General features: G+C 41.4%; 1 protein-coding gene and 1 long non-coding RNA gene across 2 annotated transcripts; one reads left to right on the forward strand and one right to left on the reverse strand.

Moving 5' to 3' along the window:
- The first annotated feature begins 440 nt into the window (after window positions 1–440).
- oc90 (otoconin 90) lies at window positions 441–27,855 on the forward strand. The gene is made up of 20 exons (XM_062979328.1): window positions 441–1,053; window positions 2,757–2,824; window positions 5,097–5,162; window positions 5,967–6,026; window positions 7,304–7,478; window positions 8,722–8,834; window positions 9,609–9,737; window positions 10,851–10,892; window positions 11,608–11,664; window positions 12,151–12,201; window positions 12,332–12,556; window positions 14,043–14,093; window positions 17,434–17,487; window positions 18,019–18,069; window positions 18,734–18,784; window positions 19,846–19,962; window positions 20,534–20,626; window positions 21,185–21,359; window positions 22,890–22,996; window positions 26,836–27,855. Exons 2-20 carry the CDS (start codon window positions 2,776–2,778, stop codon window positions 27,156–27,158), a joined length of 1,989 nt encoding a protein of 662 aa, XP_062835398.1. The 5' UTR covers window positions 441–1,053; window positions 2,757–2,775; the 3' UTR covers window positions 27,159–27,855.
- On the reverse strand, window positions 14,202–15,471 carry LOC134298782 (uncharacterized). The gene is made up of 2 exons (XR_010005863.1): window positions 14,791–15,471; window positions 14,202–14,707 (listed from the first exon to the last, which is right to left on the reverse strand). It is a non-coding gene; the product is annotated as an uncharacterized LOC134298782 (long non-coding RNA).
- Window positions 27,856–27,932: the final 77 nt, after the last annotated feature.

Here is a 27,932-nt window from a genome sequence, read left to right on the forward strand (position 1 = left end):
AGAAAAGCCTATTAATCATCAAATTAGGTTATGATTTTACAAATTAAGCACCAAAACATCATGTTATACAACAAATTTGACAGAAAATGTAGTTCAATACACAGTAATGTTATGTTGTAATTACTGTATTTATGAATTTAGCACCAAAATATCACGATATATTGAAAACATTGACTACAAAAATGGCTTGGAGAATCCAGAAGCTTGGATAAGCAAGGCTTGGATAAGTGAAACTCTACTGTAATATTCTTTTACAGTTCATTGAAAAACCATGAAATAGCGAATCCACGAAAAGTGAACCGCGAAGTAGTGAGGGAACACTGTAAACCATATGTGTATAACCTGAATATAATTATATACAAGATTTCAAATAATGTTCTACATGAAGCAAAGTTTGTGTGTGTGTTGAACTATCAGAAAGCAAAGATGTCACTCTCTCTGCCACTGATGTGGATAGCTTTAAATTTTGGAGTATTTCTGATTTTGGAATTCTGGATAAAGGATGCCCAGCCTATATTAGTTCTTAGGTTATGAGTATGTGTCTGTGTGTATTTCTGTGCTCCTCACACATTGTAATGCCGCACTGCACACACCAACACACCAGGTAAGCTTTTCAACACTTGGAGAAGCCGAGCTCTGTAAGGCAGTCTAGTTTTTCACCTGTCTCTCAACATGGAACGCTGCCTCTTATTAAGTTCTTACCATGTTGGTCACATGACTAACCAGGAGATGGATAACAGAGGGACAATTGTTGTGTAATTACAACAGGGCCTGTATTATTTTGGAAACTTGCAGTACCTTGGAGAATAGGCCTATTTAATATAGCCCTGAGTATATAAATGATCTATAATGTTAAACTTCGCCGCCGCAAGCGTTGTGACCTGCAGAAATCTAATGAAAGGGCTGATTCAGAAGGGTTGAAGTGGGGAAAGGGGGGGCTGAGGAAGAAAGTGGTCACATGGGAAGAGGGGTCATATCCAGGTGGGTATAAATCACCAAGTTCTAACGTCCTTAAAGCCAATTTCCTCCTCCCTTTGGGCAATATTCTTCAAGGTAAGTCCCATTTCCTGTGATTTTTCTTGGATGGGGATCTTAGGTAATGAGGAGCATATTTTGATCATAAAATATGTAGGCTGGGAAATAAACTTTAGCAAAAACAAAAACCAGGAAAAGGGGGACAATCCTAACTGTGCTAACTGGGGAACTAAGTCCACTTCAATCCCGCCAGGCTTTCTTTAAAAAATATAATGCATAGGATTGAGACCGTAATGTTGGGTTGGATTCTGAGCACATGTGAAAGTGAGATTCCATGCACGTTTCTCTGCAGTTTCTATTAAGGACTACAGCCTTAAAATGCAACATGATAGCTCTTAATTAAAACAAGGAGATGTATAAATAATACAGAAATGTGTCTCAACTTTTGATGACTCCCAATAAGGTGGCATGTTTGCAATATTTCACTGTAGTCTCCATAGTAAGAACGTCGATAATACTCACATTTTTTTTCTTGCCCTGTGGAAGAAATTGGGTCTTGAGACCCCTGGTTTAGAATACACACACACACACACACACACACACATACAGTAGAGTCTCGCTTATCCAACGTAAACGGGCCGGCAGAATGTTGGATAAGCAAATATGTTGGATAATGAGAGATTAAGGAAAAGCCTACTTAACATCAAATTAGGTTATGATTTTACAAATTAAGCACTAAAACATCATGTTACACAACAAATTTGACAGAAAATGTAGTTCAATAAACAGTAATGCTATGTAGTAATTACTGTATTTACGAATTTAGCACCAAAATATCACGATGTATTGAAACATTGACTACAAAAATGCATTGGATAATCCAGAACGTTGGATAAGCGAGTGTTGGATAAGTGAGACTCTACTGTATATTCAAACATACACATTATTTGTGAAAACTTTTTTATGCAGAAAACAGCATTTTGAGCAAAAAAACAATGATTTTTGCACAAAGTATGAGGTACAATCCTAATTGTGCCTTCAAGTTGCCTATTGGTTTATGGCAACTCCATAGATTTTTTAGAGCTTTATTAGACAATGAATGATTAGGTGTGGTTTTGCAAGTTCCTTCCTTTGAAATACAAACTACAGTATCTGATATTCTTTGGAGGCCTCCCATATCAAGTACTAACCAAGGCGGACTCTGCTTAATTTCCAAAATCAGACAGAATTGGTGCCATTAGGATATTTAGCCTATTAGCAGTAGTTACTACCGAGCAACTATGTATAGAACCACTAAAGTCGTCCCGAGTATGTCTTTGTTTGGTAAGCCTCCATTAAGGCCAATGTAGTTAAGATACCCATCGGTGGACCTATTGTCCAAGACTAGGCTTGAAAAGCAACATCACCAATATGATCTAAATCCTATTTTAGTCCTTACTAGAATAAACCTGTTTAAATTAATTGGATTTACCCTGTTGGACTAGGACTGACCATCAGAATTTCAGTTGCCCACACATGTTCTAGAAATGTATAATATTTATATTGGAAGGGGAACTTCTTTGGGTTGGCTGTAGAACATCTTTACCAGCTCACAGACTCCTGTGCTTGAAATGCATTCCTAGAATAATGCTTTCCTTCATCACTATTATGTCATTGCACTGGATAATAAAACAAATGTAGGAGTTTCCAGTAATTGGATAATCCCTCCATCTTCCCTGGGGCAGTCATATTTTGTGATTTGGGAAAAGTATGCAGTCTTACCATATTACTTAATTCATCAGGACAGTTTTCTGCCAAAAGATGATGGTAATCCTACTGGTGAAAGTATTGATGATATTGCATAGTAGTGGTAAGTGGAAAATTGTGTTACTATTTCTCCAGCTATGTTAAGTAGTGCTTATGAACATTCTGCCTCTGTAGAATCGTCTTAGACCCCTTCCACACAGCTGTATAAAATCCACATTGAACTGGATTATATGACAGTGTAGACTCAAATAACCCAGTTCAAAGCAAATATTGTGGATTATCTGCCTTGATATTCTGGGTAATATGGCTGTTTGAAAGGGCCCATAGATATTATATAACAACAAGTCAACAACATATGGCGCTTGGTTCACTCATACACACAAACACAACACCCATTTTTATAGCTCTTGAAAAATCCAAAAATGTCTCATAATTAAATTGTGCACTTTGTTGCAAAACATAAGAGATGTGTTAAAGAAAGCAAACTAGAAACGTCTATTGGCTAAGAATATAAAATTCCTGGAAGAAGTCTGTGATTGTTTAAGAGGGCTGGAGAAAGTGTGCCCGCCAATTCATTTCCTGGCCAGCCAAGGTAAAGATTTTTCTCTAAGTGCAAATGATCCAAAACATCACTGGGGAACTGATTTACATTTAACACCTAACTTCATCCAAATCACCTGAAATCAACAAAAAAATAATAATACATGGGCGCTAACAACCAGACATGGTCTGGATTCCAGTTGGTGTGATAGCCCCCATAAGTGATCTTGCACACACAGTTGGACTTTTGGTTATTTTACAGTGGGCTCATGATTGGATTAAATGGAGTTCTACAAATTTTAACTTTTAACATGATTTTAACCATATTATCAATCCGAAATAGAACAGGTCTATTGAATCAATTGGATCAACATTCAACAATTGATTGAGTGGATCTAATCTAATTGAGAATCACCAACAAAAAAAGGTGACAAGACAGCAAAGATTAGGCCAACTTATCATGAGGTAGGGAATTCCATATTCTATGAATTGTGTGTATTTGTTTGTCTGTGTTTCCAGATGTACCACATGTTGCATTCCAGTTGCCAGAACAGCCACTGTGTTTTCCCATTGTTTCATATCTATGCTTCTTATTTGTGTAACACACATGCTTACACAGCACTTTTGAAGTTCCTTTAAATATGTGGTTTTACATATGTGATAACTGGACATTGGACATGTTTAGTTCATAACTATATAAGCAGTCACACAAATGTAACTATTTGATATGGGCATGATAATTGCTGTGTGCCTTCAAGTCATTTCTGAGTCTTACGATAAACCTATAGCAAATCTATCACTAGGTTTTTTGGGAAAAATTTCTTCAAATGGAGTTTGCCTTTGCCTTCCTCTGAAGCTGAGAGAATGTGACTTGCTCAATGCCACGCAGTGGGTTTCCAAGTCCCAGTGGGGATTCAAATATTGCTCTCCAGAGTTAGAATGCTACCAGGCATGAGCAAACTTTGGCCCTCCAGGTGTTTTGGACTTCAACTACTATTGGCTGCTAGGAAATGTGGTAGTTGAAGTCCAAACACCCGGAGGGCCAAAATTTGCCCACACCTACATTAAAACCATTCCGCCATGCTGGCTCTCCTAAATCCTAATGTTAGTCAACCTAAATTTGATCCATTGAAGCAAATGGATTTTCCTACCTCCTGAATCACAATTCAGCAAATTATTCCATGGGTCTAATCCAGCTGGGAGTAACAAATAGGATTCCAGTTGTACATTTGGATGTAACTATTTGTCAGTGTGTTCACTGGACCACTTGATTCACGGGGATCTCAGAAGTAGCCACTGCAACTCTTCATTACACAATGAGATAAAACAATCAGATACACTGGTAAATATACCATAGTATAGCTTATACAAAGTCAACACAAAGAATGGTGGTGTAGTAAAACCACCATGAATCTGCTGTTGATCCATGTTGCATTAATGCTGTGGAAGACCTTGGCTTTAGACTTTGTGGATTGATCTTTAGCTAAATCTCTGATGCCATGGTCTTCAATACAATATCCCCCGCACTCCATAATTCTAACAGCAGTGGGTTGTTAGAATTTCCCCCACCGATCCACTTACATTTTAAGACCTGGGATTCTTGTGCCATCTCAATGGAATTATTTAGCAAAACTCTGATTTACCATATAGTTCAGACATACTTTAAAGCCCTGTCTTCTCAGCCCTATGCAGGGCATCGGACTAAATGTTCTTTGTGGAACCTTTATGCATATTTTCATATTTCATGCTTCACAATGGAGCCCCAATGAGTTCAACTAGTATTCAGACTGCTTTTTCTGTTGTCATTGTTTTTTTTTTTCTTCTGGATGAGCCAGGAGGTCAAGGGCCTGAGACTCCAGCACTTCCAATGGATCTTCCTCTTGTGACAGAAAGGACTTTAAGTAAGAAGCTTTTATTCAAGATCTGTCTAGCAATGGAAACTTTGGAAGAAGGGGGTGTATACATGTCTGAAGTTGCACACTGTGGCCTGATTTGAGTTGTTGTTTACTTGTTTTCCATCATGTTGTCTTAATGCAGTGGTTCTCAACCTGTGGGTCCCCACATGTTTTTGACCTACAACTCCCAGAAATCCCAGCTAATTTACCAGCTGTTAGGATTTCTGGGAGTTGAAGGCCAAAACATCTGGGGATTCACAGGTTGAGAACCACTGTCCTAATGGTTAAGATTTTCTTAACTGCACAAACTGAAATAATATTGGGGTTTTTCTTCTGCATGCAAAACATGGGTTTTATTGTTCCTTTTTACTCCAAACAAAAAACAGGGTTTAGAAAAGTGAAGCTTTCTGATAACTCATATTTCTCGACATGCATTGAACTAAATGCAAAGCTTGGGACGGGGGGAGGAATCCAAATTGAAATGTTACCATTCTTCATTGCAGTTTTCAAAAGCAACCAAATGAATTGAAATATTTTTACAGTTTTGAAAGTTACTCACTGCAGACAATTCCTTCGCATGAAAAAAATCCAGCCAAAATAGAAACATTACAACCCCCTCCCCCCCACCCAAACTATTACCCTAAAGCAACACGTAAAAAGAACAAATACTTAGGAAAGTAGCACCAAAATGTCACACAATGGCAAGAATGTTGTAAGTTACATTAGTTGTCCCTCAAATGTGCATATGTGTAATGAAATGAATGATAGAAGAGCATGAATAATTAATATTGTGAAACTATTTCTATTCAGATAACATTACATTCTTCAATGGAGTCTTTGCAAATGTGGACAGTGTTGCAGTGTTTTTTGGTAAGTAAATTATATATATATATATATATATATATATATATATATATATATATATACACACACATACACACACACACACACACACACACACACACACACACACACACTTTATTTATATTCCACTTTATCTCCCTGGAGGGACTCAGAGTGGATTACAGTACATATATAAGGCAAACATTCAATGTCTACTTACACAAACAACAAAATACAATACATAGGTAATACATAGGTAAGGTAATGGCCTTCCCCTTTTTTCCATCTCTGGTGTTTGGAGGTGATGCTCAACTTCTGGCCATGGGGAGGTGCTTTTGCTCCATTTTCCATGGTGAAGGAACCTTGCTGTCTGTAGACATCCCTGATATTTTTGCCAGCATGTAGGGCACTCTTTTACCTTCCCGCCAAGGCAATACCTATTGATGTACTCGCATTGTATGCTTTTGAACTGCTAGGTTGACAAAAAGCTAGGACTGACCATCAGGAGCTCACTTCAACTCATGGCTTTGAACTTGTTGACCTTTCGGCCAGCAGACTTTCCTGCAGCTAGCGGCTTTAATCACAGCCCCCTTTTTTTGTTTCCTTATAATATTGAATAGACTTTGGGGGAAGATGTCCTGAATAAATAAATAAATAACCCAAATAAAGTTGTGGCCACTGAGCAGATGTCAGTGGTCTGATTCTTAGAATCCCTCTTTATAGTTATTTTTTTCCTCTTTTTCCCAAACTGCAAACTTTTGGCATTTATAAAACCTGTGGATATTTTCCTCTTGTGCATGAATAAGCAGCAAGTTTGGCTTAAGTCCCAGTTTTGAGAAGAAAGTGGGATTTAAATAAAATTACTATGTACATAAAGGTTACTCCATGTCCTTACCCTCCTGTCATTTCCTGTCCATGTTTTGATAAGTTTGCCTGGAAAATGAGAAGATTGACACTGAATCAAATTAGAATTCTGCTCAGTAGGTGATAACTTTCATTATTTTTCCTGTTTGTCCTTTCTTTAACCTACCCATATTGCATTTAGTGTACTTTGTTTTGAAATTGGTCATTGGAAGTTTAACCTAATTTGCAAGTCTGATTGCTGAAGCGATGTCTAAGGAAATCTTTATTAGAGGAATAGAAATAAATTGCTTCATAAGACATGTCTGAGTTGTTTTTTTGCACCTTATAAGAATTTTTTTTAGAACATTCTGAGTTTCTCCCAAAAATTCTCTGTATTGAGAAGAAACTCTTTTATGTCAATGGACCTTAATGCTGATTTATTAACATGCATGTTCATTTAGACTGTTTAGGTTCCCACTTCACCTGGCTCCAGTCTATATTCACCAACTTTCCTGCATTGCTTAACTTTGTGAACAAAATGAAGTGTGTGACCGGCATTTGCCCAAGAGATTTTGAAGACTATGGCTGCGCTTGCCGGTTTGAGATGGAAGGCCTCCCTGTAGATGAAGTAGATGAGTAAGTCTGGCGACATTAGCTCTGTACAACCATTGTGTTGAATGACAGTGTTGAGCAACTGAATCAACACACCAACATTGTGCAGACAAATACACAAGCAAGTCCACATGAGCATCCATGTGCAATGTGATCCATTGAATTGAAATGTGGACAATCCCCATCGGATAACTTGTGCATGCATAAGTTATCCAGCAACATTACAGGTCTTAATCTCTCTGTAATTCCAGATATGTGAAGCCTTTCCATGGTTACTTGGAGATATGTGAAAGAAAATTCTTTCACAGTAGGCCACTTTATTTATTTTGTGTCAAAAGCATTGCATAAATAAGTACAAAACTTTTTTTCATGTCAGGAGTGACTTGAGAAACTGCAAGGCGCTTCTGGTGTGAGAGAATTGGCCGTCTGCAAGGATCTTGCCCAGGGGACACCCTGATGTTTTGATGTTTTTACCATCCTTGTGGGAGGCTTTTCTCATGTCCCTGCATGGAGCTGGAGTTGATAGAGGGAGCTCATCCGCACTCTCCCTGGGTTGGTTTCAAACCTGGCAGCCTTCAGGTCAGCAACCCAACCTTCAAGTCACAAGGCTTTAACCCACTACGTCACCAGGGGCTCCAGTACAAAACTGATCAAATAGGAGGAGCACAAGCGACTAAATAACTTTTCACCAAAAATTGGCTGTAGCTTTAAACAATTCTTCCTCTGTGCATGAGGCAGGGCATGGTGGGCAAGCATGCAGATGCGAGTTGTTGTGTATTTTCCAGCTATATGACCATGTTCTAGAAATTCTCTCCTGATGTGAACATGGCCATATAGCCCGGAAAACACACAACAACCCTGTGATCCCAGCCATGAAAGTTTTTGACAACACATAGATGCGGAGTTGTTTGTTCTGCTCCACACTTGCACAAGGTGGAGGATTTTTCTAGGTAGTGCCATTCTGCCAAGTTGTTTTTTTTTTTGATCTGCCAACTCCACTCCCTGAATCTGTTCAGGGACTTCCAAGTTGCCCATTCTTGGTTTTCCCCTGGAGGTAGACCCTTGTGAGATTTCAGCCATCCAGTTGAGATTTCCTGGTTTAGCTGCCCAGGGGGATACTCTTGCTGTTGCTGGAGGAACATTAAGACAAATGGTGGTTCTCATGGAGCTACTGACACATGGTTTTGGGACTAACCCAATACTCAGATGAAGTATGAAATAGCCTGTAATGTTAATTAATTGTTTCCCTCTCCCTCACCCCAATAAGTTGCTGTTTCCAACACCGAAAGTGCTATGAAGAGGCAACTGATGAAGAATGTATGTGGGATCCTGCCAAGTTGACTATGGATGTCAGCTGCCTCACCAAAAATCTCACCTGTGGTAAGACAGAAGAGAAGACATGTCAAAAATTAGGGATGTATAAAACAAAAACCTTGTACATTATCCTACCCTTAATGAGAAAGAAGATGTAGGTGATTCATCCCCCTCCTCAAAAGAAAAGGCCAAAATAAGATTCTCCTCACCCCATTCTGGGACTTTTGTTGAAGAAATCAGCTATTAACAAACATTTAATTTCAAAAAACATCATCCTGTTTAAGAATGTCAATGTTTTCTATTGACAAAATGATATTTTGCACAAAAAGTCCAAGTTTTGTGAAACAAGTATTTGTGTGAATTTTTCATGAAAAATGCAGAAAATCTCACACAGTGCCACCTTTAGACATATGTTCATAAACCAGGACCTGATCTTTCAACCCTAGAAGACTTTGAAGAAGGGGGAGTGGTTATACAAGATTCTGGACAACACTTTTGGAATCCAAATTTATTCTTACACATTTAATTCCTTGAAGACAATCTTTCTGAGCCAGATATTGGAAAAGAATTCCCCATTTTATATAGACTGAAATGATACGTTGTGCCAAAACTGCATTAAAACTGCCTCTTCTTGAGAAATTTTATCAGTCCTGGGCTGATTCTGTGCTGGCTGAGGCATGTCAGTGACACAGGATAGAATTTCCTTGCTACAAAATGAAATGCGCTTGTCCAGGTCAAAACCTTCTAGAGAGAAGGCAGAGTGTGAAAATAGATCTCTCAATACTACTTTGTATGTGGGCCGCTTTCTCTTTTTAAAACATGGTTTTCTTTCATCTCCAGAGTCTGAAGATTCCTGTGAGCTCTTTCTCTGCAACTGTGACAAAGCAGCCATTGAATGTTTTTTGCACTCCCGGTTTAATTCTTCCATGAACAACTTGGATGTTTCATTCTGTCCGGCTCCAGTTACAGGTGAGAATATAAAGAGAGAGCTCTCACAGTGAGACCTCAGTTCCTGGAGGTGCCTGATTTTCCCCAAATTGCATTCTGATGGTTCTTTTACTTGCCTAGTAACTTTGCTTTCTGTTGTATAATGTCATTTCCTTGAATAAATTCATTTATTTCTAGTTTGGAAGTAATGGGTGAGCGCTGTAAATCCATGCTTTAAATAGAGCTTGCCAAGAAAAAGAAGTTTTTAGGTTTTTTAAAAACCTTCATTAGGACCAATTCCAAGAGAATAAAAGTACATTCTGTTTAAATCAGGCATGGACAAACTTTGGTCCTCCATGTGTTTTGGACTCCAATTCCCACAATTCCTAACAGCCAGTAGGCTATTAGGAATTGTGGGAGTTGAAGTCCAAAACACCTGGAGGGTCAAAGTTTGCCTGCACCTGGTCTAAATATTCTGGAAAAAACATCTTGGCCATAAGAGCTGTTTGACAGTGGAATATTCTCCCTGGGAGTGGGGTCTCCAACTTGTAGATTTTTAGAGAGAGTCTGCATGTCCATCTTTCAAGAGTTCTTTTATTGTGCTTTCCTGCATGGCAGAATGGCATTGGACTGGATGGCCCTTGTGGTCTCATCTAGTTCTAAGTATTTTCATAGAATAATTGAGTTGGAGAGACCACAAGGGCCATCCAATCCACACCCTATTCTGCCAGGCAGGAAAGCACAATCAATGCATCTCAGACAGATGGCCATCCAGTCTGTGCTTAAAAATTTCCCAGAGAAAGAGATTCTACCACACTCGGAGGCAGAATATTCCACTGTCAAATACTTCTTGCAATCAGGAAACTTTTCCTTACGTTTAGATGGAATCTCTTCTCCTGTAGTTTGAATCCATTGCTCCATGTCCTAGGGTGTCATCTACATGGGCCACATATGGCAATGCTGATCCAGAATGAGATCTTTGTCACGGTGGTCCACAAGACCAGCCACTGAGCCTGTTCAGGTATCTGCACTCCACACCCTGGAATTATCCTAAAGCTGGATGGCATTTAGTTACCATTTGGAGTTTTTCATTTTCCATTCTAATCATGCACATTAGACATTTTTCATGTGTTCCTTCTTCTTCTTCTTTTTCAGAAATGCCTAGTGAGAAGAGCCTGACAACAACTAAAAATTCAGGTATGCATTTTACCCAACACAGTGTTGGTCTCTGGCCCTCTAAGCCAAAATATGGACAATATCTTATTAATAATGGTATCAGAAAACAGGATTAAATAGTCATATTTTAAATCAAGCAATTGTATCTATCCCTTCAGGGATCTAGCTTAGTACCTCACTTTGTCCTCAGTCATTCTCCACCACATTCAACAAGGCCAGCTTCAAAACCTTCTCCAAAACTGCTGACATGAGGAAATATAGCAAGTCTTAAACAGAATGTCAAACTGGTGGCAGAAAATTGGATTTCAGAACCCACAGAACCAACAAAGTGGGGAGAGGTGAACTTATCACAGGGTTTTCTTGGCAACATTTGTTCCAAATAAATTTGCCATTGCTCTCCTCTGAGTCTGAGAAAGTTTGACTTGTCCAATGTCAGTCAATGGGTTTCATGGCCAAGTGGGGATTCGAACTTTGGTTTTCAGAGTCATAGTCCTACACTAAAATCACTACTCCACACTCACTCTCAAGATAACAAATACTAAAATTCATTTGGACAGAGACATCACAACTAAAAAGTGCATCAAGATGCCATAATTGTGGGTTGTGGGTATATCCCTAGAATGAAGAGGAGCAATGCAATAAAAGATGGCATCTCAACACTGAGTCTCAGGCCAAAAGAAGAAGCACGTTAATGTCTGTAAACAGTAACAAACACGTTTCTTTGTATTTTTTGCAGACCTTCAAGATCAGAGGATTGAAGACACTCAGTTGACAGACACATCTGTGGCAGAGGGTACTACTACTCACTTGTCCCTCACTGTTCTTATCTGGTGTAGTTTTGATCAGAATTTAAAATTAGCACAAACCAGTTTTGGCTGATTTTTTCCACAAGGGAGCAAAAATTCCAACTCCCAGGGCTCATAGACGTGTTTCTCAAAACATTGACTTACTCTCTGAGTTGGCTCCTGGTTGTCCTCATGATATTTCTCAACTTCCAATAAGTATTCTGGGTTAAATCAGTTTAGAATTGTGTTACTTAAAATCAGGGGACACTCTGGACTTTGCTTGAAACTGCAGAGTATCCCCATGGCTTTGTGGCAATGTGGACATCAGATCAAATCTGATTTTTACACAGAAAATCAGAGGCTCCTCTTTATTGATTATTTTGCCATTGGGGAAAATGTGACAACAAGCTATTTTTCCAATGTATTTGGTAAATTAATCTGAAAATGAGTTCTGCCTACCATGGATGTAACTCCATCTATTATATATCTTACAGCTACTCCACCACCCACCAGTGGAACAGTTGTAGAAATGTCAGGTTCAGAATGTAAGTGCTTCACTGCCGTATGTTTTTCTATTGTTGTTATCAGTTGATTTTATTCGTTTGCATAATTGTTTTTCATTTTCTTGATGAAATCATTTATCTCTTTGTGTTGTTTCTGCTTTCTTTTAAACAGTTACTTCCCATGTGGACAAAGATAGAATTCTTGGGATCCATGGAGGAGGAGGAGGAGGAGGAGGAGGAGGAGGAGGTGTGTATCCGCTTTGTGATCTTGTAAAGTACTTTGAAAATGGCATTGCACAGAAATGTAGACATAGAAATAACATCATTGATCAAACTGCCCTTTATGAATTAATGCATGAATCAATGGACGAATCGATAAATGAAATAGTTAATAGGTAGAGAAAAAAATCAATGGTCTTCTTATTAATTATATGTAGAGTGATCATAATCAGAATGAAGACTAAAGTCAAGAAATCCAAAGACCCGGGCTTGGAAAGGCAGCTATAAAGGAATGACATAAGATGATGAAGTGTCAGTGCTAAAATCAGGGTGTTCCATGCCATTGCATCTCTTGACTCTATATATGATTGTCAGAGCTAGATAGTGTAGAAAGCTGATAGGAAAATCGACTCATTTGAAATGTAGTAATGGAGAAGAGGAAGCTTGAACAAGCTGGAAAGTCTCCATAGGAGCGTGACTAAAATGATCAAGTGTGTGGAGAACAAGCCATATGTGGAGCGGCTTAAAGAGCTGGGCATGTTTAGCCTGCAGAAGAGAAGGCTGAGAGGAGACATGATAGCCATATATAAATATGTGAGGTGAAGTCATAGGGAGGATGGAGAAAGCTTGTTTTCTGCTGCCCTGAAGGCTAGGATGTGGAACAATGGCTTCAAACTACAGGAAAGGAGATTCCACCTGAATATTAGGAAGAACTTCTTAACTGTGAGAGCTGTTCAGCAGTGGAACTCTCTGCTCCGGACTGTGGTGGAGGCTCCTTCTTTGGAGGCTTTTAAGCAGAGGCTGGATGGCCATCTGTTGGGGGTGCTTAGAATGTCATCTTCCTACTTCTTGGCAGGGGGTTGGACTGGGTGCCCCGTGAGGTCTCTTCCAACCCTATGATTCTATGATTCTATGATTCTAGGTCTATGAATATCATGGAATGCTAAAAAAGATAAATCAGTGGATCCTAGAACAAATAAACCTGAAATCTTCCTAGATACCAAGATGACTAAACGGAGCTTGTTGAACATTGGACATATCATGAGAAAACATGACTAGAAATAATAGAAATGACCATAAGGATTAATGGGGCAGAAGGCAGTAGGAAAAGAGGAAGGCTGCATTTCAGATGAAATGACTCAGCCAGAGAAGCCATCTGCAAGATCTTGAGCAGGGCTGTTGGTGATAGCTGGTTTTGGAGGTCATTCATTCATTTTGGCGTAAGTCAAAATCTACTTTGCTGCACTTGACAACAAAAGAGTGATCATTGAAAGGAAAGGCAGAAATCATGTATTTTCTAAAACACTTCTACTCAAATTGATGGTCCCTGGACTGATGCCAATTCCAGAGTAATTGGCTGCCAGTCCCTGGTGAATTTACAGAAAAGACACAAACAGTTATAGTCAATAGGTACACATATTACATTATTCATTTTCTGCTACATTATAAGAAAATGAATGCTGGTTCCCAGTATCAGATAACTTGAGATGAATTTAACCAAGATGGAACAGAGTCTGAAATTGATCTAAAGCATCACATTGCTATTAACAGAATGTTCCAATTATTGATTATAAAGAAGGTTGGATTTTCTATTCTGTTAAATAAGCTATACAAGTCAGGGCTCCAATCAGACAAGATCTAAGTTGTTATTTTTGCCTTGACAGATATTCCTTCAGATATTAGTGACATGCAGGTGAAGGACTTGGAAGAGGGAGGCAAGTATATATCCACAGCTGGTATCACCAACTTCTTTTGACAATACAAGAGACAAAGATATTATTATTAACTAATATTATGTGTGTCAAAGACAGAACGCCACAAGATAAAAGATAACAGAGTTTATTGGAGTTACAGAACCAAAAATGCCCGTAAAAGACAAGGGCTAGGCAAACACTGGCCTTAAAAGTAAAAAGAGACAAGAAAAACGTTCAAAAGATAAACCGAATTAAACCAGAGTTTAATTCGGACTAAATCAAAACAGCTTGCTTCAGCCTGGAATTAAGCAAACAGAAGCTGGTGAACAAAAGGTTCAAAAGAATGCAACTAATTGGCAGCAGATGCTTCTCTGCTGCCAAAAACTATGTTTGAGTAACTTAGAGGTTACTCCTCCACACAGCAGGCAAGTTCCCAATACAAACACAGCAGGCGAGGGTTGAAGCAGTCAGCGTAGTCCCAGTCCGTTCCGAAGGTCGTAAGGCAGATGCAGACGTTTGTAGTTCACCAGTTCCAACGACAGACACAGGTAGGAGAATCCGAGGCCGTAGTCAGTTCAGTCCGTAAATCCAGAGTAGCAGATGGCGTCCGTCAAGAAGACGACGGAAGGTCAAAGCTATTAAGATTAAGCAGAGGTTGCACAACAAAACCCCACACAATTCCTCCCGCCGTCTGAGCCCAATGTCCAGGATAACTTACGTAGTCAGCAAACGAATCACACCCGTCTTCAGGAAAACTTCCCACACAGATCCCAAGCGTTCGTCCAGATTACCTTGCCCAACGCAATTTGCTATTGCTCCCAAACCCCATTTTATGCCAGTTACAAGTCCTCATCGCTATCAGCTGTTCTCCTTAGCCCGGGCGTTTCCTCATCACTTTCCTCATCAGAACTGGAACACCTCTGACTACGCCCCACAGCATCCCCAGCTGTGGATCCCGTCCCATCCCTCCAGCTTGTCCACGGGTCTAATTCTGAAGGTCCCCAATCGTCTTCCATAGTATCATTGCCAGTGGCACCCAAATCCTCCCTTACCCGAGTCCATTCCATATCATCTTCTTCCGAGCTAACCACCTCTTCCTCCATTCTCTCAGTAAACCCCTCAAAAGACTCTTCGTCAGATGGTTCTGCAAAGATATCTCGCAGCCGCTTTCTTTCTCGCTCCTCGAGAGTATCTGACTCTCGAGGAGTCTTACGCCCACGTCTCCCAGTAGTAGAGCCATGAGGCTCAACCATAACAATGTGAGCAGTGGGGGATGCAGAATACAAGAAACAGGGAGGATTTGTGTAAATATTTGTTCATGGCAGAGATTATGATAGATCTTAATCCAGAACACACTATCTTTGGTTCATGTAGAGGACTTGGATGGTCCTTGGTCGATCTTAACAGACTAGAGAGATGGGCCGAAACTAACAAAATGAAGTTCAACAGGGACAAATGCAAGATACTCCACGTAGACTGAAAAAATGGAATGCAAAGATACAGAATGGGGGATGCCTGGCTCGATAGCAGTACGTGTGAGAAAGATCTTGGAGTCCTCGTGGACAATGAGTTAAACATGAGCCTACAATGTCATGTGGAAGCTGAAAAAGCCAATGGGATCTTGACCTATAGGAGTATAGTGTCTAGATCCAGGTAGGTCATGCTACATGTCTATTCTGCCTTGATCAGACCACACTGGAAATACTGTGTCCAATTCTGGGCATCACAATTGAAGAGGGATGTTGATAAGCTGGAATGCGTCCAGAGGAGGGCAACTAAAATGATCAAGGGTCTGGAGAACAAGCTCTATGAGGAGAGGCTGAAAGAGCTGGGCCTGTTTAGCCTGCAGAAACAGGTTGAGAGGAGACATGATGAGGGCCATGTATCAAGATGTGAGGGGAAGTCATAGGGAGGAGGGAGCAGGTTTGTTTTCTGCTGCTCTGGAGACTAGGATGCAGAACAATGGCTTTAAACTACAGGAAAAGAGATTCCACCAGAACATTAGGAGAACTTCCTAACTGTGAGAGCTGTTCTGCAGTTGAATTCTTTGCCCCGGAGTGTGGTGGAGGCTCCTTCTTTGGAAGCTTTTAAGCAGAGGCTGGATGGCCATCTGTCAGGGGTGCTTTGAATGCGATTTCCTGCTTCTTGGCAGAGGGTTGGACTGGATGGCCGTGAGGTCTCTTCCAACTCTACGATTCTATGATTCGATCATTCTATTCTAACAGCTCCATGTATATTTTCTTTACTACACATAATTTTAGCCACACAATAATTATGTATATATTAATACATGCAATTTGGCATATCTTCAAGTGTTGTAGTGACACTAGGGAAAGGTTTAGGCCAATATCTTTGGGATCTTTCAAGTGCCATGGGGTCTTATCTGGGATTTGGTAATATCTCTTTTTCTCTGGTTTTATATCCATTGTTTGGGAGTTGAAGTGCTTAGCCTCTCTCTCATTTGTGTTTGCTGCTCCTATATCTGTTTCTAGCTCTCATGAAACTGAAGAATTTGTGTATTTGTGTCCTGCACCTTGTATGTATGTATGGCCTTTTATTCTTACTCAATCCTTTTCAGTGGATGGGTGGGTGAGAATTGGGATTTTAAAAAATTCATGCAACTCATCCCTTTACTCCCAAGCTGAAAACATGAATAAGAGATGAAAAGATATATGCAATAATTCACATTCATTCTTGCTAGAGTTTAAGCGACATACATTTAAATGACTATTTGGATTAAATCTAGGCTATTTATGGAGATGATAGATATAGCACCTTGAACCAAGCTTTCCACATGGTTAAATTGATGCAATGACATCATTTGAAATTGCTGTTCCAGGAGGGAGGGGATGGTATGGGTAATGGGAAATACACATCTAAGAAATGTATAACGTGACATAAAGTAAAGTGACTTTTGGAATAATGTATATCAAGATAAGACTTGTATGTAAGTTTGTTATCATTAACAAATGAAAAAAATAAAAATTATGAGATCATTCATTATACTTTGGCAAAGATAGGGAAATTAATAGAAAAGCATGGCTATGTTTTGTTTGCACTAAAAGTTTAAAAAGTAATATTACTTACTCATTTCAAAAAAGAGGACATTTATTACTTACATTAAAATGGAAATATAAGATAGCAATACGTTCCCACTATTTCTTCTATCTCTAGGAAATTGCTCTTATGTTTTGGACTTTCACCCAGCACACCTGCCATTAAGTTTCCTTTAGTGTTGAGAAGGCTTGTCCAAGATACATCCATTGTTGTGAATTATTTGCAGTTTTTTGGAATGGATGTGGACCAATTTTATTTTTCTGCTCAAATCATTATACCCCTGCCAATTTCTTTGCCTTTGTAGCTGTTACACCAGACATGAAGAGTGATGGAGGATTGGAAAGCCTCGGAGAAGGAGGTTAGTGGGTGAGAATTGCAAAAAATTTCATTTTTTTTTAAAAAAGAGAGGAAATAAGGTGAAAAACTGGGGCACATTCACTCCCATATTGACATGGGAGCCAACAGCCATCTGTGCCTCAGTTCATTCTCAGGATGTATGCGGCTGAATATATTTCCATTTTCTACTGAGCTGGGCAAGCCATCTAAAAGTTTGTGTCTTGGTTTTCCTGATCTGCAAAATGAAGGCAGGGTTTGCATTTGGTTAATTAGAAAAAAAGTTTGGAAAACATCATCCTACAAGGCATTCATGGAATTACAAATATCATCTAGTTTGCTAACATGGACTTTTCTGTTTCATGACAATGCAAAGAAAACTTGCAGCACTTTTGAGATGATCTGAAGGAAAGAAATTGTAGCATAGACTGTTATGGATGCTTGGAATGCCTGGAAACTGAGGAAGTAGACTAACCCTATGAAAGCTTATGCTAAAAATTGCAGACTGATATTCCAGACTAACACATCTATGCCTTTGTTTCATGACTATTTGCAGTAATATCACAGGAAGGTGTGACTGCTACTTTGGACAATTTTAGGTCAGGAGGTAAGTCCATATCAACCAATGGCTTCTTGCCAGTTATTAACAGATCATAACATGTGGCTGGTTGTACTGTGTATTCCAGATGCTGAAGGGATGGGTCATGGCTACCCAAGACAGAAAAAGGTTGCAATCCTAGGCACATCTTTCTGGAAGTAAGACCCACTGGCAACAGTGGGACCTACTTCCAAGGAAGCGTGGATTAGGCTGGTATAAATATTGACATTGGAGTGCGGTAGTGCACAAAGAAAGAACTCATTCTGTTTCTTGCATTTATACTTTACATTTTGTAATCTCAAAAAACTTATAGTTATATTATCTTACATATCAAAACAGGTACAGAACAGTTAAATATATAAAAGATTGACATGAAAGTAGAATAAAAGCTTGATAAAACTGAATACGAATTAAAACATAGCATTATTAAAAAGTTAATAAGCAGTGTAGACACAGTACAATAACTGTGAAACCTATATCTGTGGTTTCACATAGCCATCCCTGAGGAACAGTATCCCTCTAGAAATTTGCTAGATCCTCCAGGAAATTATATGGTACCCTTCTCTCAAATGCTTGGAGATTGAGGAGATAATCCATGAAAGTTTACACTATAATTTGTACAGCGATATGCCAGACTAACATAGCTATATCTTTGTTTTATAAATATTTGCAGTAATGTCACAAGAAGGCATAACTCCTCTTTTAGAAAGCTCCATGCCAGGAGGTAAGTCCACATCACCCAATCGATTGCTGCCAGTTATGAAAAGATAATAAAATATGGTTTTTTCCAGACACTGAAACAATGAGAGGTGACATGATGACCATGTTTAACTATTTGAAGGGAAGCCATAAGGAAGAGGGAGCAGGCTTGATTTCTGCTGCCCTGGAGACTAGGGACGATATCAGATTAGAGTTATAAAGTGAAAGCACTTGTTTTACTATCACTCTGTTTGTTCCTGCAGAATTCTGGGAAATATAGTTTAGGGAATCCAAGGACTTCTCTAGCTGAGAATTTCAGAGGCCCCACACTAAACTACATTTTCCAGAATTCTGCAGAAGAAAACAAGGTGATAGGGAAGGGAGTGCTTCCGCTTTATAACACTAATGTGATATTGTCTTAGGACTTGAAGCGAAGTGTTGAAATTACTGGAAAAGAGATGCCACCTGAGCATTAGGAAGAACTTCCTGACTGTAAGAAGAGTTGTTCAAGAGTGGAACTCACTGCCTCAGAGTGTGGTGGAAGTTCCTTTCTTGGAGGCTTTTGAACAGAGGCAGGAAGGCCATCTGCCAGTGGTGCTTTGAATGTACTTTTCCTGCATGGCAGGGGGTTGGGTGGCTCATGTGGTCTCTTCCAACTCTATGTTTCTGTGCATATTTTCCCAGAGTTAGACCTACTGACAACAGTGGGATCTTTTTTCAAGAAAACATAGATTGTTTTGGTCTGATAAATTAACTTTGCAATGCAAAAAGAAACTTACCATCATCTTTATCTTCTTCGCATTTTTATACCCTGCTTCTATCCATTCCCCAAAAAGAACAGAATTTATGGCAACATTCAAATTAAAATGAGTACAGTAAAGTGAAACATACAAATATCAACATTAAAACCTGGAATAAGCAGCCAGTTGCCTAGGATGCTCAAGATGATGGGAGTCATAGTCCAACATAGTTAGAACATGGTTGGAAGGCTCTCCATTGGTGAAGGCCATTTGCAGAACAGGTTTTGTTTGGCAAGGTAATTTCTTTCTGATATTGTTAAAAAGTAACCATTGGAAATATCTTCAGATCCAACTGAGGAAGCTTTCTTCACAAGGGAAACGCCTTCTGCTTCATCTGATATGAACTCAAATGATCCTGAGATGGTGCCAACCTCAGATACTCCAGAGCAATCCACAGAGCATGGCAAGTAGAACTTCTACAATTTCCAAAGAAAGGAATGCAAACTCTTCTTTAGCCTTGTTTAAAAAGTATCCTATTATTGTGTAGGATAGAACAGATGTATCTTCCCAGGTGGAACATAAAGCTAAGATGAAACTTAGTAGGAAGACAGACAACACACAATAACTTTGGGCAAAGCTACTGAAGCACAGTCCTGCCCTCAGTCCAGTTCGCTAACAATACTGGTTGAGACAGAGTTTATTTCAAGTATTTGTACTTTATAGCACTTCAGAGTCTAATGCTTGAACAAGCATTGAGGTAGAAACTGGGAAAAGTACCTTTTTGGACCACAATGAGCAGAATCCTCCAGCCTACTTGTCTAAGGGAAATACTGGATACCAGGAATCTGGGAGTTATGGTGCAAAAAAGTAATTACACCAAACTCTGGTTTTATGAATTCTGCAAAACAGGCTCTGGTCCATATAAGCTTATCCCAACAAAACTATCATTCCTTTCTAGGTTTGACTCTGTGTTTTAGGTTGATGTGATTTAAACCCTGCTACTCTAAAATGAACCTGCTTCATCTAATCTGCAGAGAATAATTTCAAGATCGTTGGAGAGGAAGGTGCAGGATTGTCCACCGTGGTTCCAGAAGAGACATCAGATCCCGGGGAATCCTTTGGAGAAGGTGAGGGGTCCTCTCATTATAAAACAGGGCCATGTGAGAAAAAGTATTGCAGGTGCTGAGGGGTTTATGGGGGTTAAAGAGACATGCTCACATCTCTTGGGCAGGTTGCATGGCCTTGGGCAGACCACGTGCTCTCAGCCTCAGAGATAGGCAAATCTGAACAAATCAAACCTTCATATGTCTGACTTATGGTGACCTGCCGGAATTCATTTTGTTAATTTTGGTCCATCTCTATAATCTATTAAAGTCATTTTGGATTTTGATACTTTCATCTGGAGTACTAGCTATTCCTCCCAATCTGCAAATTTGATATCTGTGCCTTCTATTCCGTCATCCATGTCATTGATAAAGTTGTTGAAAGCACTGGGTTCAGGACAGACCCCCTGTGGCACTCCACTGGCCACTTCTTTCCAGGATGAAGAGGAGCCATTGGTAAGCACGGTTTGGGTTTGGCCAGTCAATCAATTTCCAATACACCCAAGAATAGCATTGTTTTTGGGATGTAGCATGAAAATGGATGTAGTAAAAAATGATTTGGATTCCTTCTTCTCCATACAGTTTGTGACCGCTACACTTTTCTGCAACTGAGAGAAAATGGAAGAATCAAGAGAGTATTGCCACAATTAGGCGAGATGCTTTACTGCTTAACCGATCGATGCCCAGAAGAGTTTGAATTATATGGCTGCTACTGTGGCCAGGAAGGGAGAGGCCAGCCATCAGATGATCTAGACAGGTAGGGTTCTCCAAATAATTCTCACACAGCATTGAACTATGGACATTAATATGGCATTAAACTGCATTAATTTTATAGTGCAGAAGATGCACCCCAAGGCAATGAAAAATCATTTCATAACAAATCTTATTGCAAAACTGCTATAACAGGGTCTCCAGAAGCCAGAATCATGGTAAAGGCACATAACAACAGCAACAGAATGAAAAGGTATTCGGATTGATCTTAGCTACTATTTTCCCCAATCCAAAGTCTTCTGATGAAGAGAGGAATTTGCTGATTGGAGTGGCCGATAATTCCCATGTCAGTGGGCCAGCAAATTCATTCTGGGGTTTAGTCTGAACCTTTAGGTTTCTATCCAATGGGTGGAACACAATTAGGATTAAGAGCCTTAGACAGTTCCTTATCATTTGATTTTAAATCCGAAATAGAGTTATCACCCCATTGATCTGCACGTCATCCTGGCTACTGTTTGCCATTGAGTTGGATATTTTAGCATATGCACTATCTTAGTAAACTCTTAAATGTACATAGGCAGCATTTCTGTGCAAAGAGGAGGAAATCTTCATACATATTTAGGTAACATCTCCAATGACATTAACAAGAAACACTGCTTTGTTGGAAGTTTTGTACAAGATGCAGTCCACAGAGGTTCATGAATGTTCAGGTCTAGATTATGGCACTGGGTGCAACTGAGCTAAGTGTTTAGTGGTAAAAGGCATTCAAGAGCTGGGATTCCAAAATGAACTTTATTTCCTGAGTTTGATGTAGTATTTCTCAATTCTGAAGATACTACTTACTTTTTAGCTGTAATGTTTGCTTTGTTTCCAACTGCATGTCCACATTTCATTTCATTTCAACTTGTGTTTAGATTAAACTTGGGACCTGGATGCAAACAAATTGAAAAATATGAACAAATATTTTGCAACTATGAGTTAATGACTCCACATTGTATATGGTTTTAATCTGTTAAATGATTTATATGTGTTTTAATTGCTCATATATTTAGATTTCTTATATTTTGATGAGATGTGTTTTATTGTTTACCTGTGTGGCATTGAATTTCTGCCAGATCTGGAAGCCACCTTGAGTCCCCTCTGGGGTTCAGGAAGGTGGGATAAAAATGAAGTAAATAAATACATAAATAAACTACATATCAAAGGTTGCTATAAAGCATGGCTTCTGTATCTGCACGACTGGTATCTGCAGTTTTATTTATTTGTCTGTCAAAATACATACTTTCTAGATCTTCCAGGCAATTCTATGATGTTTTTGACAGAGGCTGATTTCAGAGTCATGCTGGAGGACCTACTGATAAATAAATGTCCTCTGTAGGCATTTCCTATGCCCTCCAGCACAACTCTATGGTATGCCTCTGCCAAAAGTCATTTGCTCAATAGGGTTTGCTATTAACCACTATTTCATATATCCACATGAAGTCTTGGAACATTTCCCTTGTGTATATGAGGGCTCTATTGTACTTTAGAGCTGTTGCATATTGTTTTAAAATAGTAATTCTCTGCTAAACCTAAGGTGCTGTTTCTCTCACCATTGCTGCTTGGAGCAAGTTAGGAAGTTGGGATGCCATCCAGAGAGAAATTCCAGGTCTGAGGTTGTCTGTTTTGATCACACACCAAAGTGTAAGTTTGTGATGAACAAATTTAGTTTCTTACAGTAAACTGATAACTCCCATTTTTGTCATATACTGTACAGGCATTAACTTCTTTTGTTTATTACATAGCAGTCATTTTCACCATTACACACAGATGAATGCAGAATCTCCACGTTTGTGCAATGATGTCCAAGTTTGCACAGGTGTTTTGGTACACCTGGCTTTGTAACAACAACAGTGTTCACCCAAAGGACAGTATAAAGTTATGCTTGATTTCCTTGATGTAATCTCAACCAATGTACCATATATACTCAAGTATAAATTGTCCCAAATATAAGCTGAGGCACCCAATTTTATCACAAAAAACCGAGAAAGCATATTGACTTGAGTATAAGATGAGGGTGGGAAATGCAGAAGCTACTTTTACATTTAAAAAAATAAAAATAAGATGCCAATAAAATTACATTAACTGAGGCATCAATAGGTTAAATGCTGACAAATATTTACATAAAATGGTTATTTGATATAAGACTGTCCAACTTTGATTACCTATATACTTGAGTACAAGCCAACCAGAATATAAGTCAGCCAGGACCATCTTCCGAGTATAAGCTGAGAGGAGGGGGGTGGGCTTTTTCAGCCCTAAAAAGGGCTAAAAAACTAGGCTTATACTCAAGTATATACTGTATGCATATTTCACTGTAATGGGACATTTTGGACTTCCACAGTGTATTTCCTAAATCTCATTGATACACCTGAGTAGAGTAGACCTGTTAAAGCGATTGGATTTGCCTAGATGTTGATTTATCATTCCACAATTGATTCAATGGGATTCCCTCGGTTGGGATTTCCAACAAGATTCCAGACATCCTTTATTATCAAATTCACATTGAAGTAGACCTAGAATGTAAGCATTCTGTAGCATCATTGTTTAAATCCTATTGTGAGCCCCAACATGGACTCAGTTAAATTTTGTAGCTATGAATTCAATATTTAAGAACTGAGGTTTTGGTGCAAAAAACAAAATTATTGTGTGTGTGTGTATGCGTGTATGTGTGTATATATGTGTATGTATGTGTATGTATCTGTGTGTGTGTGTGTGTGTGTGTGTGTGTGTATATATGCATGGGCTGGGCTGTGGCGCAGCTAGCTAGTAATCAGCTGCAATAAATCACTACTGACCGAGAGGTCATGAGTTCGAAGCCCGGTTCGGGTTAAGCCCCCGACCATTAAATAACCCAGCTTGCTGTTTACCTAAGCAGCCTGAAAGACAGTTGCATCTGTCAACTAGGAAATTTAGGTACGCTTTATTCGGGAGGCTAATTTAACTTATTTATAACACCACAAAACTGCCAGCAGCACATGGAAAGGAATGAGGAAGTACAGCACTCGGTGTCACTTATGGATGATGAAGCAACAGCTTCCCCTGTGGCCGGAATTGAGCATATCCTCATGAAGCTGGAAATGTTAAATTGCCTCTGTGTGTGTCTATACTGTACATTCTTTGTCTGATGGCATTGAATATTTGCCATATATATGTGCATTGTAATCCACCCTGAGTCCCCTTCGGGGTGAGAAGGGCAGAATATAAATACTGTTATGTTTTTATATATATATATATATATATACACTAGCTGTGCCCGGCCACGCGTTGCTGTGGCGAAGTACGGTGGTATGGGAAATAAAGTATTGAGGAATTGGTGGTAGTTAAGGTAAAGGGTAAAGGTTTTCCCCTGACATTAAGTCCATTATAAATTGGTAATATAGCTGTGTGGAAGGGCCTTGAGTCTACACAGGGCCGGTTGTTACTAGGCGGCCGCGTCAGCGGCCGCCTCGGGCGCAGGGCCCGGGGGGCGCCGTCAGGCTTCCCCCCTCCCAGCGGGGACCATGAGCTCACTCGCCGGCGAACAGGAAGGCCTGTTCGGTGACGAGCGAGCTCATGGCCGGCTGGGATGGCCCTGGATGGCCGGCCTGTGCGCCCTGGCCCCGCCTCTCACGTTGTGTGAGAGGCGGGGTCGGGGTGAGCTGCGTGGGAGGTGGGGCCAGGGTTGGCCCCGCCTCCCGCGCAGCTCAGCCTTGCCCGTCTGGCCTTTTCCAGGCGGGCAGACTGCACCGAAGGTCCCTGCAGGCCGCGATCGCGGCCTGCAGGGACCTCCAGTGCAGTCGGCCTGCCTGGAAAAGCCCAGGCCGCGCGGGGCGGGAGGCAAGGCCCCGTCTGGGCGGAGCCCTGCCTCCCGGCCTGTGCGCCCCGGCCCCGCCTCTCACGTTGCGTGAGAGGCGGGGTCGGGGTGAGCTGCGTGGGAGGCGGGGCCAGGGTTGGCCCTGCCTCCCACGCAGCTCAGCCTCGCCCGTCTGGCCTTTACCAGGCGGGCCGACTGCACCGAAGGTCCCTGCAGGCCGCGATCGCGGCCTGCAGGGACCTCCAGTGCAGTCGGCCTGCCTGGAAAAGCCCAGGCCGCGCAGGGCGGGAGGCAAGGCCCCGTCTGGGCGGAGCCCTGCCTCCCGGCCTGTGCGCCCCGGCCCCGCCTCTCACGTTGCGTGAGAGGCGGGGTCGGGGTGAGCTGCGTGGGAGGCGGGGCCAGGGTTGGCCCTGCCTCCCACGCAGCTCAGCCTCGCCCGTCTGGCCTTTACCAGGCGGGCCGACTGCACCGAAGGTCCCTGCAGGCCGCGATCGCGGCCTGCAGGGACCTCCAGTGCAGTCGGCCTGCCTGGAAAAGCCCAGGCCGCGCGGGGCGGGAGGCAAGGCCCCGTCTGGGCGGAGCCCTGCCTCCCGGCCTGTGCGCCCCGGCCCCGCCTCTCACGTTGCGTGAGAGGCGGGGTCGGGGTGAGCTGCGTGGGAGGCGGGGCCAGGGTTGGCCCTGCCTCCCACGCAGCTCAGCCTCGCCCGTCTGGCCTTTACCAGGCGGGCCGACTGCACCGAAGGTCTCTGCAGGCCGCGATCGCGGCCTGCAGGGACCTCCAGTGCAGTCGGCCTGCCTGGAAAAGCCCAGGCCGCGCGGGGCGGGAGGCAAGGCCCCGTCTGGGCGGAGCCCTGCCTCCCGGCCTGTGCGCCCCAGCCCCGCCTCTCACGCTGGGTGAGAGGCAGGGTCGGGGTGAGCTGCGCGGGAGGCGGGGCCAGCCCTGGCCCCGCCTCCCGCGCTGCTCGCCGTGACCCCGCCTCCCACGCTACGTGAGAGGCGGGGCCAGGGAGCAGGAGGCGGGGCCCGCCGGCGCCGCGGTAGGCGTGGCCATGTGCCTCCCGCGGCACATGGCCACGCCTCCCGCGGCGCCGGTGGGGGGGGGCGGAATTTCCCCCCTCGCTTTACATATAAATTTATCTCCGGCCGGCCCTGAGTCTACACTGCCATATAATCCAGTTAAAATTAGATAATATGTATTTTATAGGCAGTGTGGAAGAGGCCTAAGTGAGGCCTAACTCTGCCTGTCCCCTGGGCTGAGTGGGTTGCTTGGAGACCAAGTAGGCGGAGCTTAGCCTTCTAACTGGCAGCAATTGGAAAAAACAATTATTCCTCTCCCTCTAATTAGGACTTTATTTTTCTTTTCTTTTTGTTGTATGAACGTAGAGGCATGGATGAGGGGTTGTGCTGCCAAGTTTAGTGTTTCTGGGATGTGTAGTTTTGTTGTTTTGTCCTAGGCCGAAATTTCATTACCCTTTTATATATATAGATATATCTCCTCATGTATTCTTGTGCAGAATGTTCTGAATGTTTCATGAAGGAACACTGGAAGGAAAAGTGCTATTATACTTCTTGATGCAGTTTTCCAAGCAGCAGGATATGTTTTTCAGTGTGACAAAAGGAACAAAAATGAACATTCTTTCTGCACGATTCTTCTCTTAGTAACTGAGTAATGGTCATTTTTTCTTAGGTATTGGATGGACCATGTGCGAAAAGCTCCTGTGTTCTTGTGATAAGGCAGCGGCTGAGTGCATGGCTGCAGCTTCTTTCAACGAGACCTTCAGCTCCCCAAACAGACAAGCTTGCCACGAGGACAAATTGCTTTGCCGCAGGAGTGGGCACGAAAGGCCCCTGAGTGGCACTGTGGCTGGGACTGGGTCCTCCACGTCCAGCGAAGAAGACAGTAGCAGCGAGGAGGCCGTGCCACCCAAGAGCATCTTGAGAAGGGGAAAGAGGGCAGCGCTCCTGGAAGCAAGGAAAAATGCCAGGCCATCATCACAGCGAACCAGATAATCTCAATTTCATCGTTCCGCTGGGAACTGACCAGGAATAGTCAGTGACAGACAACTAATATGATATCTAAAGTTAGAGATGGGAGATCTGTAATATCACTCGAGTTTTCTGTAGTGACTTTCCATTTTTCAGTATAGCAGCTGTGGGAAAATAGAGGTGGGAGGCAATTTGGATTAGTATGGCATTTGGGGAGAGGCTAAGCCATTCATTGCTTCATTGCAATGGTAGTATTTGCTTTATGGGGAACACTTATTTCATGTGTAGGTATCTTAGGGGGCAACATGGTAATCGGTTGAAACAAAACCAACCCAGAGTTTGTGTGCAATCTGAAAGAGTAACCTATTTTATTTTGCATTAGCCTTTAGGAATTTCAGTTGATGTCATCAGACATATCTAACAATATCTTGTGAGTCTTTATTTTTTTGACTTGGCCATATAGTAGTTTAGAAAGCATACTGGTTTTTATTGAGAAATAAAGGGTGCATCTACACTGTAGAATCAATGTAGCTTGACCTCACTTCTGTCATGGCTCATTGCTATAGACCTGAACCTGGAAACTCAAAATTGCATGTCTCAGTGTTAAGGAAATACAAAGGATTTGATGTGATCAAAGCCCCAGGTTTTGCCTAGCCCTACGTCTTCCCTTGACTGCTGTCATTAGAAACGAATTTATTAAATGCATAAGTTGCAGAATCAAGATCTCAGATTTTCTTCAGTACTTCCATTAGTATTTAAGTGTTACCATAGCACTATTTTGCCATTTTTAAAAGGCAC

Source organism: Anolis carolinensis, chromosome 4 (genome assembly GCF_035594765.1).
Source record: "Anolis carolinensis isolate JA03-04 chromosome 4, rAnoCar3.1.pri, whole genome shotgun sequence".
Lineage (NCBI taxonomy): Eukaryota > Metazoa > Chordata > Lepidosauria > Squamata > Dactyloidae > Anolis > Anolis carolinensis.

Coding starts and splice junctions, on each gene's coding strand:
- oc90 (XM_062979328.1), top strand. CDS start 2,776: ATGATGGTAATCCTACTGGTGAAAGTATTGATGATATTGCATAGTAGT. Junction 8,835..9,608: donor CACCAAAAATCTCACCTGTG/GTAAGACAGAAG, acceptor TTTCATCTCCAG/AGTCTGAAGATTCCTGTGAG. Junction 14,094..17,433: donor GAAGGACTTGGAAGAGGGAG/GCAAGTATATAT, acceptor TTGCCTTTGTAG/CTGTTACACCAGACATGAAG.